We start from the raw sequence: 17,363 nt of genomic DNA, 5'->3' as shown, positions 1-17,363 counted from the left end.
AAACATTTTTGTAACTTGAGATAAAATAAATGTATGTAAAATAATAATGATATATTATATATATTATAATGATATATATATAATGATATATTATAATGGTAGCTTATATATAAGCTGATTTATTATATTTATTGTAATTATTTATTTACAGCTTATAAATATGAATATCTAATTTATTTAGAATTTACTTTATTTCAACTAGTGGCCAAAGCAACATTTCTTATTTTTAACTTAATATATTTATATATATGTTAATATATGTTGAGAGAGAGATTAAATATTAATATTTTAAATATTTAAAAAGAGTCAAAACAACAAAATTTCTAAAACTTTTACTAAAATTAAAATGAAAACCATGTTAAAAGAAAATATACAACCATATATATAAAAAAGTCAATATATGTGATTTGCCAAAAAAGTAATGTCAATTAATTTAAGTAATCTCAATATCCAATTAATCTTTATTTAAAAAAAACGGACTGATCTGTATTTGCAAATATTAATATATATATAAAACTACAAGATGACCAAAACTTGAACTAAAATTTAAATAAAAACTATGTTAAAAGAAACTATTAAACCAAAAACATCATATATATATATGTGTGTGTGTGTGTGTGTGTGTGTGTGTGTGTGTGTGTGTGTGTGTGCTGGGCAAAGATTAATTGCGATTAATCATATCTCAAATAAAAGTTTTTGTTTATATATATGTGTGTGTACTGTGTATATTTATTATGTATATATAAATACACACATAGAGAATACATTTTGAAAACATGTATTTATATTTACATTTTACAATTTATATTATATCTAAATATATTTAATATATATATATATATATATATATATATATATATATACACACACACACACACATATATATATATATATATATATTTTTTTTTTTTTATATATATATAAATATAACACGTTTCTTAAATATATACATGTGTGTGTATTTATATACATAATAAATACACAATACATACACATAACTTATGTACACAAAAAAAACTTTGCATGCGATTAATCGCGAATAATCGTTTCCTAGCACTAAAAAAAAATTAAATAAAGAAAATGATGTCTGTTTAGGATCTTTGCGAATTATTTATTTAGCAATTACACAATATTTAAGCACACAAACAAACTTTTATTTTGAACCCGTACATTTCTAGAACACGTCTCCTGACGTGCGAAGACTTGCATTTTGAAAACCGTCACTCTGGCGAGAGGCCCGTCCGCGCGGAACTCTTATTTTGAAATCGGCCCCAAGCGCCGCCATGTTCTTATGAGCGCGCGCTTCACACCGCAGCACGAGGCGCCATTACAGATCCGCAGTCATGCGCGCGTGAGAGAGAGAGAGAGACAGACAGCAGGCCGCGACACGATTGAACCGATCCACCGAGCTGAAACCGAGTGAAAAACGCGCTTGTGCCGCACGGATCGATCAGGCGGATTTAAATGTCTTTCGATTGACGTTCGCCAGCATCAGATCGGAGCCACAATGACGTCCAGCACCAATGTGATCCAGGTGACGAACGTGTCGCCGAGCAGCACCGCGGAGCAGATGCGAACCCTGTTCGGCTTCATCGGAACCATCGACGAGCTCAAACTCTTTCCGCCAGAGTGAGTAGAACATGCTCCAAAACAAGCTCTCGGAGACTTAAAACATATTGAACATGGAGAAAACTACACACACATTATGATTTAGCGTTAGCGTTAATGTTCGTCTGTTTAACAATACCACACACGCGTTTAACGTTACTCATCCCGATCAGTGTGCAAATATAAATAGAGACACAGTATACCTCATCCACACTCGCACAGATGATCGTAATCTTGTAAACTACATAAACTAAACAAACCCGACGCACATCTGCACCAGTTAAACCGCTCATCGTTGTTTGTTAGCTTGTATTATTGTTCATTTATTATAAGTTCATCTGTGTGTGAGCTGCAGGCCTCATCAGAATATATTCTGGCAATTAAAACACTAATACACTTGTGTTTATTCCATTTATTTAAGAGTACTTTCGCTTTATTGTTCAGAGCCGTGCGTCACGCCTTGTTGCGTCTGTGCGTCATCAAACCGACGCGCGTAATTGACGTTAAACGTTTCTGGTCGCGCAGGTTTCTGTAGGTTTTTAGAAGCTTTGAGTCTCTCTTACACAAATCAAAGAAAGAAAGTAAACTCGTGGCATTAAATGTTGCATTTACTGGAAAAATGAATGATTTCCTTTGTGTTTCGGTCTTGTTTTCCAGTACAAATGTGATCCTTGACCACAAAACCAGTCGAAAGGGTCAATTTTGTGGAATTGAGATTTATACATCATCTGAAAGCTGAATAAATAAGCTGTCCATTGATGTATGTTTTGTTAGGATAATATTTGGCTGAGATACAACTATTTGAAAAGTCAAAAAATCTAAATATTGAGAGTCACCTTTAAAGTTGTCCAAATTAAGTTCTTAGCAATGCATATTATTTATCAAATGAAGTTTTAATATATTTACAGAAGGAAATTTACAAAATGGCTAAATGCTTGTTTATAATGTGTTTAATGCATTTATTTCATTACAGATTCAGTTTCAGCCCATTGGTAGATATTTCTCAAGTAAATGTTTGATTTTAATTCTTAGTCATTTGCACTGGAAAAAAAGACAAACACTTTTTTTTGTAGTGTGATCAGAAGGTTTAGTAAAAATTCTAGTGTTTGTGAGCAGAGATATTAAAGTTTTAAAGGTTATTGTGAAATAAACTGTAAAGTAGAATTAAGTTGTGTTTTCAAACTTTTAAACATTGTTAATATTACAGACAATTACTTTTAGATTAGTGCTGTCAAACAATTGGTCGTGATTAATCGCATCCCAAATTAATAATATTCCATATTAATATAAATAGTTTTGTGTGTGCAAATGGCAGTACATTTCAGTTCAAATACGTTTTTGTTTTGATAATATCTACTGTGTATTTTCTTCTGTGTATACATATGAATACACACATGCATGTATATATTTAAAAGTATGAAATTATGCACATGTAAATATTTTCCTATATACTGTGTCTATATGTGTATACATACATACAGTAGACATGCATATTGTAAAAAAAAAAATTAATTGCAATTAATTGGTTGGCAGTGTATATGTAAATACACACATGCTTGTATATATTTAAGAAAAATCTTATTTACATATTAAATTTATGTACATGTAAATATGAAAATATCTACTCTATATATACAGTAGACATTTAGTAGTCAAAAATTTGAAGTGGATCAAATTTCATCAAAGTTGTCCTCAAAACAAAACCCATTCTTGTGTTTGGACATTTTTGATCCACTTCAAATGTTGATCATTTTGGATGCGATTAATTGTGATAAATCGTTTGACAACACCATTTTAGATGCTATATTGACATTGTTTCACTCAATTTATTCTTTACTTGGGCTTAAGAAGGTAATATGTTTACATAACAATGTAATTAAAACTAAAAAGCTTCATGTCAAAACAAACCATGTTCACATGCAATTGTGAAAACAACAAAAACAATGCTGTAATATACAAAACGTTCGCCTTTCGGTCTGCCGAAAACACATTAAAAAACACAGATTTCCGCATTTCTAAACACAAAGGCATGACATTTGCAGCGGTGGTGTCTGATTTGACTGCTCCATCAGGCAGTGTGTAGGCTTCTCCAGTAGCTAACTTCTGTTCTGTGCTTTTGTTGTTTGTCACCCATCGAAAAACACCCGGCGTTCGTCATATCTGCAGCGAAGGTAGGCCTGCCGGCGGGTCCGCTTCGGAAGCCGGCAGATCTCGGATCCTTGTGAACTGTGACTGTAGGAGGCTGTTGTTGAACGTTGTGTGTACCTCTGGCAAAAGCATCTATATTTTCTTTCAGTGATTCTCCCTTGCCTGTGACTTCACGTGTATGTTTTGTAAAGTTCCACGAGCCGGAATCGGTCGGAGTTTCCCAGCACCTGACCAACACGGTGTTCGTGGACCGGGCCCTGATCGTCGTCCCCTTCGCCGAAGGTTTGTGCCGTTTTCTTGCCATCTTTCCAACGTGAACGTGATCCCTTCGCAGCGTAGCCCACGGCTTTAGCGCAGGAGTATATGTGAGGGATAAAGCCCGAGTGGCAGGAGCTCATGTTTAACTCATTGCCTTTCCAGTTTAGTTCCATTTCTTTTTTTGTTAAACTTTTCTCTTTGTCATTTGTGTGTGTGATTTTTATAGTGAACAAGGCAATTGCAGAGCCGGCAGATGTCTGAGAGCGACCCTCTGCTGCCCTCTAGACAAATAAACGCGGCGGCCCACGCGTTTCCCTGCTGTAAACTATAATCCTCTCTCTCTTGTGTCTCCATCTGAGCTCACAGACATCTCAATCGAGTCGAGCTCGCACAGATCGATCGCTCTATTCATGCACAGCACAAATGTTTAGGCTGACAGAATCTTTCTACATTGCATGCTATTAAAGTACGGTAAGATGAGCTGTAGCGCATATGCATGAGTGTTTAGCAGCACACAGCGCGTAATGACAGGGCTTTCCTGTGCGAGGTTATGATGTTTCTCCAACCTCCTTTTAACCCTCTGGTATTGTTCGGCCAATTTACACCGAGTTTTTAAAAATCTATACTTTGTCGGAATTGTACGAAACTTTACGAGACTCGAATCGAAAGAGCTAAATGGTCGTAAAAAAAAAAATAGTCTCACTTGTGTTGTTCCCGGTCAAAAATGACCACCATTGGAAATGAATGGGAAATACGCAAAAATAGGAAAATACAGGGACTTTTATATGTGTACAATCCACAAATAATTCACGATGCAATGCAGTGCAAAACAGATACGCATACTTGGACTAGTGTGACTGTTACACGAATGCATAAAATCAATAAATCTGCCAAAAATGCGGTAAAAACGCAGACACCAAGGCAGAGGTTACACACTAAAGAACAAAACAGACTCATTATTATACCATTATGTAAGAATATGGCAAAATTGTGCCGGAAGACTCAAATAAAAGGTTGAAATCAGATTAACCTCTGATAAAGCGTTCCTGTTCATTTGTTACATTTTTGTTGAATTATGTTGTGTGCAACAAAATTATCAAATTTAAACCAAAAAAATCTAAACCTATTAAAAAATGTCTAATGTCTAAATATACATCCAAATCCACATCTTAATAAAAATAAGTCATTATGTCTAAAAACAACTAGAGAATTTATAAGCCTTTTATATAGAGCTGTATAGGAACCTAGCTAAACCATGGAATTGCAAATGTTTTTCTTGACCAGATGGTACTAATCTGACTTCAAAAATTGTATTTTAAAGACGTTGTCTATAGTTTAACATGAAATACTACCATAAATAGTTTTTTTAATGGGGAAAAAATAGATCAGAATTATTGCATAAATATTCATCAGTACCGTGAAAATATCTCAAAATGCAAAACAAACAAGAAAAAATATTATGGAACAAAAATATATTACTTTTTTTTTTTTTTTGACTAAAAATAAAAAAAGTTAAATTCCAGGTGTTCGGTCGCTTTTGATCGCGAACAACACAAGTGTGACTCTCCAAATGAACAACACCAGAGGGTTAACACTTTCAGCTTTTTTGAGTAAGATGGTGTAGAATGATTTTGTTCCTCTCCACATGACTGAAAAAGGCCTGAGACGCTTTTTAACGGTCGTTTTCTGTTTTTTGTTGTTGTGTTTTCCAGTTCTTTTCCCTGGTTCTGCAAGTCCTGTAAACCAGGCCCAGCAGAAAATGCCACCCAACAGTTTTGTCTTCTGCAGCTTGTCCTGTTTCTCTCTCTCTCTCTCTTGTATTCTCTCTCTCTCTCTCAACTCTCTCTCTCTCTCGTGTGTGTGTGTGTGTGTGTGTGTGTGTGTGTGTGTGTGTCAGTGATGATTGTGTTGTTTTGAGTGAAATATATTAATTCCAGAGGCACTCATCCAATGGACTCCATGCACTCACCAAACCTTCATTGTCATTATTTAACTCTAGTGATTTTCCTCTTCAGCATTTGACACATTCTTTAGAGTTTAAAATGGGTTTTCTTGGAAGTTTGTGTTTTAGACGAGGTAAAGGCAGCTTTAGCTCTCAGAAATGTTATGTAATGGTAAGTCATGCCATCAGTGGATTGATAAACTGTCATTTGATGCTGACACCCGAATCATAAACTCTTGTTTTGTCTATCTTGATGTTTCTGTGTGCTTTATAGCGAAGCAGCCGACCTGAATCGCTTGTTCATTATACAACTTATGAAACTTGAGAGCACATCCCAGTGGAGATCCGGCTGTGCTTGCTTACATTTGGTTCATGACTTAAAAAATCGAGTTCAGGTGATAACATCTTGGCAGTGTGTCTAGTGTCATTTTCCTTTTTCTTGTAGTATTGTGCACTTCATGCTTATGTTAAGGGCCCTCATGTGTTAGCTTCCTCTGACAAAGCGAGTACTGATGTCAGTGCAAATGTAAAAAGAAAGTTTCACTTTGTGGGTCTGTCTGTGTGTGGAGCCAGAATCCCGGCGTGGTCTAATTGTGCCGTTTCCGTCCCGCAGGAGTGATTCCTGACGAGTCCAAGGCTCTGTCGCTGCTGGCTCCAGCCAATGCCGTCGCGGGATTGCTGCCAGGAGGCGGGCTCCTCCCGACGCCCAACCCCGTCCCATCTGTGAGTGTCAATCGTTGTAACCCGAGACGATTGCCCGCTCTGGATTATATTGATGCTGATGTTTTGTCTGTCCTCAGATCGGTGGCGTTCCTCTAGGCAGTCTAGGAGGGCCGAACTTGGACCCCATGGCAGCTCTGGCCATGGCGGCACCCAATATAAACCCTCAGGTTTGTCACCCTTCGGCTTCTTCGCCAATGGCGCTGATCCAAAGATTCAGCAGAAGGATTTGTACAGCGGATCTTCTGAACTCTTTACTAATTGTTGATGTGTTTTTCTTCTTAGTCGTTGTCAGCAGAGCAGCTTATGAAGCTTATGGCATCCATAGACCCCAAGTAAGTCCATCGGTTTAATCAAACGTGTACTCATCAGGGGCCCTATGAAATCGGTTTACTTTTTTTTTTTTTTTTTTTTTTTTTTTTTTTTTTTTTTAAATCCTCATTTTTGACTTTTCTAGATTACATTTTATTGGTTAAATCAAACTGTATACATTCCAGGACCCCATTGAATTTTTTTTTCTTTTTTTTTTTTCGAAATTTATGCAATTTAACGATTTATTAGGTTGAATTTTTAAGTTTGTCTTAAATTTAATTGTTTTTCTTCAAATTTTTTGCCCTGCCCCTTTTGACTTTTCTGAATTCTTTTTTTTTTTTTTTTTTTTTTTTTTTTTTTGGTTAAATCAAATTTTAGTATATAAAAAAATCAAATTATTTACAATTCTATGAAACTTTTTTTTCCCTAAAAAATAATAAATTGTTAAATGGTATACATTAATTTTTATTTTAAGTTTTACAAAAAAAAATTTGAGCTCTTTGAAATATTTTTTTTTCCCCCAAATTTCCATTTTATTGGTTGAAATTAAATTTTAGTAACTATAAAGCATGTCTAATCAAAATTCTGAAACCAATATACTTTTCCGAGCCCCATGAAATCGGTTTAATTTTTTGCCAAATTCTTTTATTTTTCCATAAATAAATAAAAGCATGTCTAATTAATTGAAATTTATGCAGTTTAACAGTTAACATCAGTTACGTTTTTGATTTGTTTAAATGACCATCAAAAAGTATGTCTAAGCAATTGCATTCATAAAAGCCATCTGAAATTTTGTCCTGACATTTTTGTCTATTAAATTTGTCTTGTTTCGTTTTAATGTAAAATTGTCAAAAATGGTGAAAAAATAATAAATAAAAATCTAATAATTTTTATTTTGGCTGTCCAACAGATTTACTAAAACATTATTTAAAACAATTAATAAAAATGTGATTTCTTGAGAATTTCATTTATTTCTGCTGTTAAGAGTATTCTACTGTATAATAATCATGTAATTTTTTTATTTTACAATACTAATTTTATTTTTCGTAATTTCGTTAAAATTAAACCAAACTTTTAACGGTTTCTTGTTTAAGAGTTTTAGTTTGTGTGTATTTGACAATGGTTTCCTAAAATTAAAAGGTAGATTTCATATTTCAATAGCAATCTTTGCAATGTAATATTCATAGAGTAGTCCTTGATTGTATTAATGCTTTATTCATTGAAAAATCGCCCGGTTCTGTGACATTCATTGTTGCATTGCAAATTATTATTATTATTTTTTTTTTTTGGACTGAATCATAATGTGATTCCAGTCTCAGTTTCCTCATCGCACCAACCATAGAGCATTACTCATCTGCCTGAGGTTCAGCATGTTCTCATCTGTAATCTCCTGTCACGCAGGCTGAATCCTCTGGCCGCGGGGCTGAATCTGACCCCTGGACTGAAAGCAGACGCCTCAAACAAGGAGATCGAAGAAGCCATGAAGAGAGTGAGAGAAGCACAATCTCTGATCTCCGCTGCCATCGAGCCCGGAAGTGAGTGATTGATGTACAAGATCAAATATATCTGCTTGTGTAAAGGAAGGAACCGTTGTGCTAAAGAGTTTGTTTCTTCAGGTAAGAAGGATGATAAACGCAAGCGCTCCAGGTCCAGGTCCAGATCCAGGCGCAGGAGGTCCAGGTCTCGCTCCAGACACAGGTTTGTGGAGACATCTCCATCGTGGAGCTGAAATAAATCAGTGTACGGTCATGGTCTGATCAGAGTTTGTTGTGAGCGCAGGCGTTCTAAGAGTCATTCCAGACGGAGGTCTCGCTCCAGGAGCAGGAGGAGGTCCAAGAGCCCCAGGAGGAGGAGGTCTCATTCCAGGGACCGCAGCAGACGCTCCAGGTCCAGGTGGGTTCAGATCAAAGCATCTCGAGTGGCTGAAAGGTGCTCAGGGTTTCTCTGGGCTAGTTGTGGAGTGGCAGTGGTTCATTGGATGTTCTTTTTGTTTTGTTTCTGATGTAGAGATCGGAGGAAGGATGAGAAGAACAGAAAGCGGTCAAAAACTCCACCCAAGAGTTACAGCAGCGCCAGACGCTCACGCAGTGCCAGCCGGTGAGTGTTGAGACTGATGAAAATGCTTGGTGTTTTTTTTTTTTTTTTTTTTTTTTTTTTTCCCCACAAATTCTGATTTTATTTATTTTTGTTTAAATTGTATTGGTTCCTTTTTTTTTGTTAGTGGTTAAATTAAACTTTTTTTCCTTTTTTTTTTTTTTCCTCCAGAATTGTTTTCTGTTTTTATTTTTCTGAATCTGTTTTAATGGTTTAATGAAATTTAAATACAATTTTGGAAATCAAATGATAGAATAAAACTTCAACTGGGTTCTTACAGATAGTGTAAAATGAAGTTTCAGGACTTAAAGGATTTCAATCAGAGATCTCAATTAAACAATGTATTCTTATTCAAATTCTAATAAAGAAATATACTAATACAAATGGCACAAATAAAGAGAAGCATGTGCAAAGTATCTCTACTAAATTACAGATTAGACAGGATTTGAATGTGTATACTTCTCGTTTTTCTTTTTATAACTATTTTTTTCTTACTGTTTATGAAAAAAAAAAAAACATAAGATTCATGAAATTGCTCCGAAACAAATGATTCTCCATACACACTCTGAAGTCCCGAACTGAATCAGATGATTTGTGAACTATGCTTCTAAGTTCCGATCTACTGCAAAATATTTGCAAACCCTCTGAGAATTTTCGATCTAAATCAAATAATTCACGATCCACGCTCTGAAGTCCCGATCTGAATAATGATTCAAGAGCCTTCATTTGGATCAAATCATTCGTTTAGATCGGGACTATAAAGCGCATATCATTAATCATTTGATTTGGATCATTCAATTTGTGAAATGATTCACAAACTTGTTCCGATCTGAATCAAATGATTTGGGATACACGTTCCAAAGTCCCAATCCAAATCAAATGATTCACCATATTCGCTCTGAAGTCCTGAACTGAATCAAATGATTTGTGATCCACACTCCTAAATTCTGACCTAAAGCAAAAGATTCGTGAACCCTCTCCAAAATTTCGATCTAAGTTAAATCAAATGATTTAACGATTTGTATCATTTAATTTGCAAAATATTTTACAAACCTGGATTGATTTAAAACAAATGATTTGCGAAAAGTGATTTGAAGTTGCGTTCCAATTCAAATGAAAAAATCTGAATCGAATTGGCCATATGCACTCTGAAGTTCTGAACTGAATCAAATGTTTAACAAACCATCATTTCAGGACTCAGAGCACGTATAATGTGACCTAGTTTGGAATGTGGATCGAATCATTTGATTTAGATTGACTTCAAATCCCACTTCGCAAATAATTTGATTTGAGTCGAGTCAATTTTCAAAATAATTCTTGAACCCGTTCCGATCTAAAATGATTTACAATATGCGCTCCCAAATCCCTATCTAAATCAAATGAACCCGCACTGAAGTCCCAATCTGAATCAAATGAGTTGCGAACCCGCACTAAAGTCACAATCCAAATCAAATGATTTGTGATCCATGCTCCTAAGTTCCGATCTACTGCAAAAGATTTGCAAACTCTTTTAGTAGTTTTGATCTACTTCAAAATGCGCGTCGTTTGAATCATTCAATTCGCAAAATAATTCGCAAACCCATTCTGATCTGAATCAAATGATTTAGGATAGACGCTCTGAAGTCCTTATCTGAATAATAATTTGCGAGCCATTATTTCAGGACTCGGAGCACGGATCAAGAATAATGTGAGTTAGTTTAGAATTTCGAATCATTTTATTTAGATTGATTCGAGTTATTTAATTTGCAAAATGATTCCCATTCCGTTCTAAAATGATTTGCAATACGCACTTCAGCATTTTCCACATTGCAGGGCGTATAAGTTGTAATTCTAACCTTGTTTTTCTATCTTTTAAAGTAAAATCATTAAGTGTGAAAGTAAATTACCATAGTTTCAATCGAATGCGAATGTCTCTTCCTCCAGCAAACGGCACAGGAGAAGTCGCAGCGCGTCTCGATCCCCGAAGAAGTCGCGATCTCCCAAAAGGAAGCTGTCTCGCTCCCCGTCTCCTCGCAGGTAAGGCACCATCGCAAACGCTCCTACACCATCACGCCTCCTTCCTCAGACCTCCTTTAACCTGAAAACTCTCTCTCAGACACAAGAAAGAGAAAAAGAAGGATAAAGACCGTGAGCGAGACCGTGACCGGGACAGGAAGGATGACTGGGACAGAAATCGGGACAAAAGGGAACGTTCCGCCAGCAAGAAGAGCAAAGACAAAGACAAGGACCGAGATAGAGACAGGAAGTCAGACAGCGAGAAGGGGGATGTGAAGGTACGACCATTTTACGCAGCCCTAAATTCACTTATTATGATTTCAAGAGGTCTTAGATTTGGGGACGGGAAAACTAAAAACTAGGCTTTAATTGAATAAACTTGAGCGCTGCACGTTTTAGAGTCTGGATCGATAAGAAGACAATGCATTATAAATATCTAAACAGTAAAATGTATTGCTCTCTTTCTTAGGGGTGTGCGATTTGACATTGTCCAGTATATACTAGAGTGATCATACAATTCAAGATATGAGGGCAGAAAATGTATTTATATCGTTTCATATCGTTAATCAATATCACACGAAGAGTGTCGTTTTACTTTCCAAAAGTCAGCGTGTTTTAGGCAACAGTTCAATAAACAAGTTAATATTACGAGAGTTACATTTTAGACAGAATATTTACTGATTTTAGTCTATTTCGCTAACAAAAATCATTCCAAACACAGCCACAGAACTGTTTTGCGTCTCTAAACATGGTGGTTTGTTCTTGAATGAATCAGCCGTTTAAGTAATTTGGTTCGATCACAATGACTCTCTTATTAACAGTGACTTGCTGCCACCTACTGGCAGTCTTAATTTCACATTTAAAGAATCTTTTTTGTTTTGTTTTTTGGATGCGTTTCCGCCACTGAATAAAAAAGGTAATTTCGACCTCTCGAAGAATTTTTTCTTAGAATTGCATTATATAAACTTGCAATTCTGACTTTTTTTCTTAAAACTATGATATATAAATGCACAACTACGAGTTATAAAGTCAGAATTGTGGGATATAAACTCAGAACTGTGAGTAGTAGTCAGAATTGCGACTTTCTCAGAATTGCGAGTTCATACCTTGGAATTCTGACTTTATAACTTGCAATTGTGAGTTTATATATCACAGTTCTGAGTGTTTTTCTTTCTCTTCAGTGGTGGATACGGGCTTCCATAATTCTTAAATCATCTCAAATATCAGTATTCAGCATTATCAAAACATTAAGCATTTGTAACTTCAGGTTAAAATATTCCATGCCCCTTTTGAGCTGCATTAAACGGTGTGTAAATGCATCTAAATGCCACTTCAGATACAGGTTCTGTTTCCTCTGCATTGCAAAGATGAATTTTGTTGATACTGATTTCAATTTGATTCAAAAGATGATGCACACTTTTGGAAAAAATGGCTTTATAAAAGCAAAAATGCCCATAAAAGGTAAAAATCTGTTTAAACACTGCAAACGTTTTTTCTTTCTTAGTATTTTTGTCGTTTTCTAATATAAATATCTAAAAATCAGGATGCATTTACTTGACAATTAAAATGACTGAAGATATTTTTGTCCTGTTTAAAAAAAAAAAAAAAAAAAGCTTAAAGCAAGCAAAAATATCTGCCAGTGGGGTAAGAAAAATAACTCAATTCAAAGGCTAAAAAAGATTATTTTTCTTGCCCCATTGGCAGATTTTTTTTGCTTGTTTTAAGCAAAAGCTAACCAAATTTAGACTATTTATTCAGAAAACTAGACATAATATCTTATGCCATTTTACGTCAGGTAAATGCATCTTGATTCAAGAATTTGTAGATATTTATACTAGAAAACAAGACAAAAATACTAAGGAAGAGAATTTTTGCCAATATCGCCCACCCCTAATTTGTATGTTATTTAATATAATAATTTATTGATGATGATCGTTTAAATTAATATAATTAATACTTTTCACTCATCCTTTTTCATAAAAAAAAGGTTTAAAGCATGAAATGTGAAGTTTAACTATTTTAACTTTTTGTTTTTGTAAAAAACTTGTATCTGAACTGTAAATTGTTTTTTACAGTCATTTTATGGTTTCATATGTTACTATAGATATTACCCTACCCTGCTTGTATGGTATTAATTTTATTTGTGCTGGTCTTAAAGGTCTTAAATTTGAGCTTAAAGTTCATTGCACACTGAGTGTAAATTTTTGTATGATTTTTTTTTTTCTCCCCATATTCGTCATCCTTTCCTATTAAAATGCTTGCTACGGATGTGAAAACGCAGAAAAACGAACCGAACTTTTTTTTATGATGGACGAAAGTTTCGGAGGCAGTGTGTAAATGTGATTGCACACTGTGTCTGAAATTTTTGCATGTTAAAAAATGTTGTCAATCACATTACTATTCACACTGCCTCCCAAACTTTTGTCCATCATAAAAAAAAAAAGTTAAGTTAATTTTTCTGCGTTTTCACATCCGTAGCAAGCATTTTAATAGGGAAGGATGACGAATATGGGGGGAAAAAAAAAAAAAATACAAAAATTTTGGACTCAGTGTGCAGTGACCTTAAATCCTGCAAAATCCCTGACAGCTGCTGGTTTCCATTCTAGTCCGGCTTTTGAATCGGTTGTTTGTGTTTTGCAGGTGACTAGGGACTACGATGAGGAAGAGCAGGGCTACGACAGCGAGCACGAGGAAGAACGCGAGAGGAACTCGGACGCCGCCTCGTCGCCGCAGGCCAAAGAGCCACAAGCGGACAGCGCAGACGACGCGGGTCGCGGAGAATCGGACGGAAACAGCGAAGACCAGCGAGACGAAGACATGGACATGAGCGATTGAAACAGCCTACGGATCAGTGTTTGAGATGTAGAGTTCAGATGGAGGAAATCTCATCCCTTATCTGAGCTCATCCATTCCTTTGTTTTTTTTAAACCACATCCTCAGAATCTGCTGTATTTACTGGTACATGCTCGTCTTAAAAATAAATAAAATTCCCCGGGTTTTAGAGCTGTTTCTTCTTTCATGGCTGATGTGGAACCATGTTATACTGTATATTTAGTGTAGACCGTTGAAAAATACACCCAGTCGCTGTGTCTGTTTGCAGTTTCTATTTAAAGCAATTACTGTCTAATTAAAAGTGCTTGGATAACATTGTCAAGCAGTGTTTTTGTTTTTCCTTTTAATGAAATTGCGTTTGTTTTTTATAGTTCTAGCCTGAGTTAGTTCGTCTTTTAAAGTTGCAGAACGTTTGTGGAACTTCACGTAAACTGGATTCCCTTTTTCTCGCAGGTCATTCGACAGTCCAGCTGTATTTACCGCTATGTGTTTTTCTGTAGTGAACACACACCGGCATCATAGACGACTGTAATAGTTTGCTAAGAAAATGACTTATCTGTACTGTTTGCAATGTTACGAATTGGAAATAAAACTTCATATAAAATGCATGGCTCCAATTACATTTTCTGAGACTTTACTGGGTATTTGTGAGAAATAACCATGGTTTTACTACAAAAAAAACCTGGTTACTATAGTTAAACCATGGTAACCACAAATTGACCATGGTTTTGCTACACTACCCATAGTTTAACCATGGTATTTGTAGTAAAACTGGTTATACAAATGGTAATCAATATGCCAAAAAAAAACATGGTTGCTACACTTTACTGTAATAAAAACCATGGTTAATTTTCGTAAGTGCTAGCATCCATTAATTTTAATTGTAGGAGAGAACTGAAAATTATACAGTGATATTGTTGTAAACACTCACCTTTGAGGCGAAGACTGATTACAGCCATATCCAAAATAGATTTGTGTGGATCTTGTGGATTTTTTTCAGTTTTTTAATATATTTTGAGAATTTAATGTAATTTTTGCAGTAATTGAATGCAAATATTCTAGAATATATCAATTTTAAGTCACTTTTTGCACGTGCGGATGCCCAGTAATGGCTTTAAATTCTTAGGAGAGGTTATTCGCACTCTAACAATAAATATAATGTCCACACCAATGCAAAACAACGTTCTGTTTACAGGGTTCATATAGATACTGCAAAATCAAATTCCAGAACTTTCTGATTTTCAAGGACAATTAGAGGTTCAATTACCTCCAATTAGAGATCTCACTTAGCGAACAATGTCTTCTATTTTAAATTCTAAAAAAATAAAATAAAAATATACTGATCAAAAATGAAGTGAAGCACATGCTAAGTATTAGCACTAAAGTATTACAAAGTATCCTACACTTTTACTAAAGTGTAACCACGGTTAATTTTCTTAAAGGATTTGTATTTGTGTATACATAATTTTTTCTTTGTTTTTATTCCTGAAAAAATGTAACAGTATTCGGTAAGTCGCGTCGAAATCCCGATCTGAAGCTAATGATTTGCGAACCCACACCAAAGTCACGATATGAATCAAATGATTCGATCTTTTCACGTACCTCTTTAGGAATATTGCTATTTTCAAGGTTTTTCCAGGCCTTAAATTTCAAAACGTCAAATTCAAGTATTTCAAGCACTTTAAGCAGCTTGTACAAACCCTGTGTTTCTTATAGTTTTGTCGTCTGTTGCTTTAAATGCTTGGGTTCTACAAAGATAAATTAAATGTTGTCGTTCATTATCTGGAAATAATTGCTTTGAAGGTGATTTCTGTGTTATTGTTGGTCTGTGCTGTTATAGCTGTGGACTTCACCATTCTTTTACATTTTAAAATGATTTAGATGTAGATATGGCTTTAAGGATGGGCATATCGATATATCGATACTGATGTGAGTATCGAAAGTATCGATACTCAAATTAAAAATATCGATACTAAGGTGTGTTTTATTTAGCAATGATTTTGTTTTAACAAAAGTATTTTCAACTATAGGTTTCGTAGTTACCACTACAGTAAACATATTTTAACCATGTGTAAAAAAATAAAAGTTTATTAGTTGCAATTAAGGCATATTAAATGTTAAAATGCATTTCAAATATAAAGTTAAGGGTATAATTACATATTTTACTCATATTAATTTAATAAATGTAATAAGTTAAATGTTTTTATCTATTTGTTGTATTAATCTATGATTTAGTGGGATTTGTTTATCAAGATCGAATTATTGGTACCTTATTCATTTATTTTTAATTAATTTCCTACTCCGCGGTTTTATTACAGACTACTCACTAAATAAATGCGTATGAAATATCGATGTCTGTTTAAATAATTTTATAATTTTACCTGTACATTAAAGCTCCTGGTGAGACAAAAGTAGTCCATTTCAATATACAAAACAATCAAAAACACTGCTAAAATACTCAAATATTATTAATACTCAGTCCTCTGCGGCGACGGCTGCGTGTGGGACGAGAGTTCAGCGGTTTGACTTGCAGCGTTGCTATGGGTGACGCGTCAATATTTGAAATATTTTCGCGCTGAACCTTGCAACTGACGAATCAAGTAATCCAGAAAGTCGCGAAATACACATTAAGCACATTATTTTAGTACTACTAGTAACTGCTTCTCTGATATTTTTAAAACTGAAACCAGTCAAATTTTGTCAGTAGGCCTACACATTTCTCTGTAATTTTTCCACCCATTAAACATAAAAACTTAAAGCTTTAAGCACTCCTATCACCCCTCATTTGTTTCTCACATCGTGAAAGAAAATGTACACATTTATTCATTTTAATTGTAGGAGAGAACAGGATATTGATGTAAACACTCACCTTTGAGGTGAAGACTGATCCCAGCCCTATCTAAAATGGATTTGTGTAGATCTTGTGTATTTTTTGAGTTTTTAAAGAGCAACAAATATATTTTCAGAATACAATTGCGGTAATTACATACCAATATTCTTAAATACATTCATTCTTAAGTCCGTTTTTGTGCGAGCGGACTCCCAGTAATCGCGCGAAATTCTGAAGTGAGGCTATTTACACTATTAACGATGAATAACGTCCACACCAACGCAAAATATCAACAAATACATATGAAATATTGATGTGTGTTTAAATAATCTTATACTTTTACCTGTGCATTACCCTAAAGCTCCCAAATACTGCTGAAATATTAAAATAATATTAATGCTCAGACATCTGAGGCAACGGTTGCGTGCAGTGTTGCCAGATTGGAAATGTCCAAGTATCGTACCAGAAGCTCAAAATTATCGTATTTGGGAGAAAATTGTCGTATTTCAGTCAAACGTTCAAAATAAAGATATTTATCTAGATGTTACAGCTATTTCTCCTTTTCACTACTCATTTTCTATACCTTATTGCAATGCTAAACTAATTATCTTACCCGAGTCAAAC

At 34.8% G+C, this 17,363-nt stretch overlaps 1 protein-coding gene across 3 annotated transcripts; it reads left to right on the top strand.

The window, feature by feature from the left end:
• The first annotated feature begins 1,324 nt into the window (after positions 1 to 1,324).
• On the top strand, positions 1,325 to 14,513 carry srsf11 (serine and arginine rich splicing factor 11). Of its 3 annotated transcripts, none has more exons than XM_073825328.1 (12): positions 1,325 to 1,629; positions 3,905 to 4,038; positions 6,570 to 6,679; positions 6,757 to 6,846; positions 6,962 to 7,011; positions 8,390 to 8,523; positions 8,605 to 8,686; positions 8,768 to 8,881; positions 8,996 to 9,085; positions 11,006 to 11,098; positions 11,178 to 11,355; positions 13,718 to 14,513. In XM_073825328.1, the coding sequence occupies exons 1-12, from the start codon at positions 1,508 to 1,510 to the stop codon at positions 13,910 to 13,912; spliced, it is 1,392 nt and encodes a 463-aa protein (XP_073681429.1). In that variant the 5' UTR covers positions 1,325 to 1,507; the 3' UTR covers positions 13,913 to 14,513. The 3 variants fall into 3 exon arrangements, with proteins under 3 accessions (XP_073681429.1, XP_073681431.1, XP_073681430.1); XM_073825330.1 differs by lacking the exons at positions 1,325 to 1,629; positions 3,905 to 4,038 and adding exons at positions 5,918 to 6,128; positions 6,231 to 6,351; XM_073825329.1 differs by lacking the exons at positions 1,325 to 1,629; positions 3,905 to 4,038 and adding an exon at positions 5,918 to 6,351.
• The last annotated feature ends 2,850 nt before the right edge of the window (positions 14,514 to 17,363 follow it).

This window comes from Garra rufa, chromosome 20 (genome assembly GCF_049309525.1).
Source record: "Garra rufa chromosome 20, GarRuf1.0, whole genome shotgun sequence".
NCBI classification, from domain to species: domain Eukaryota; kingdom Metazoa; phylum Chordata; class Actinopteri; order Cypriniformes; family Cyprinidae; genus Garra; species Garra rufa.
The sequence above is the reverse complement of the archived record's forward strand: the minus strand, read 5'-3'. Positions and strand labels throughout refer to the sequence as shown.

Excerpts from the sequence above, each read along its gene's own strand:
- srsf11 (XM_073825328.1), top strand. The coding sequence starts at position 1,508 with ATGACGTCCAGCACCAATGTGATCCAGGTGACGAACGTGTCGCCGAGC. Across the intron at positions 11,099-11,177 it reads CGCTCCCCGTCTCCTCGCAG|ACACAAGAAAGAGAAAAAGA; the intron begins GTAAGGCACCAT and ends ACTCTCTCTCAG. Across the intron at positions 11,356-13,717 it reads GCGAGAAGGGGGATGTGAAG|GTGACTAGGGACTACGATGA; the intron begins GTACGACCATTT and ends TGTGTTTTGCAG.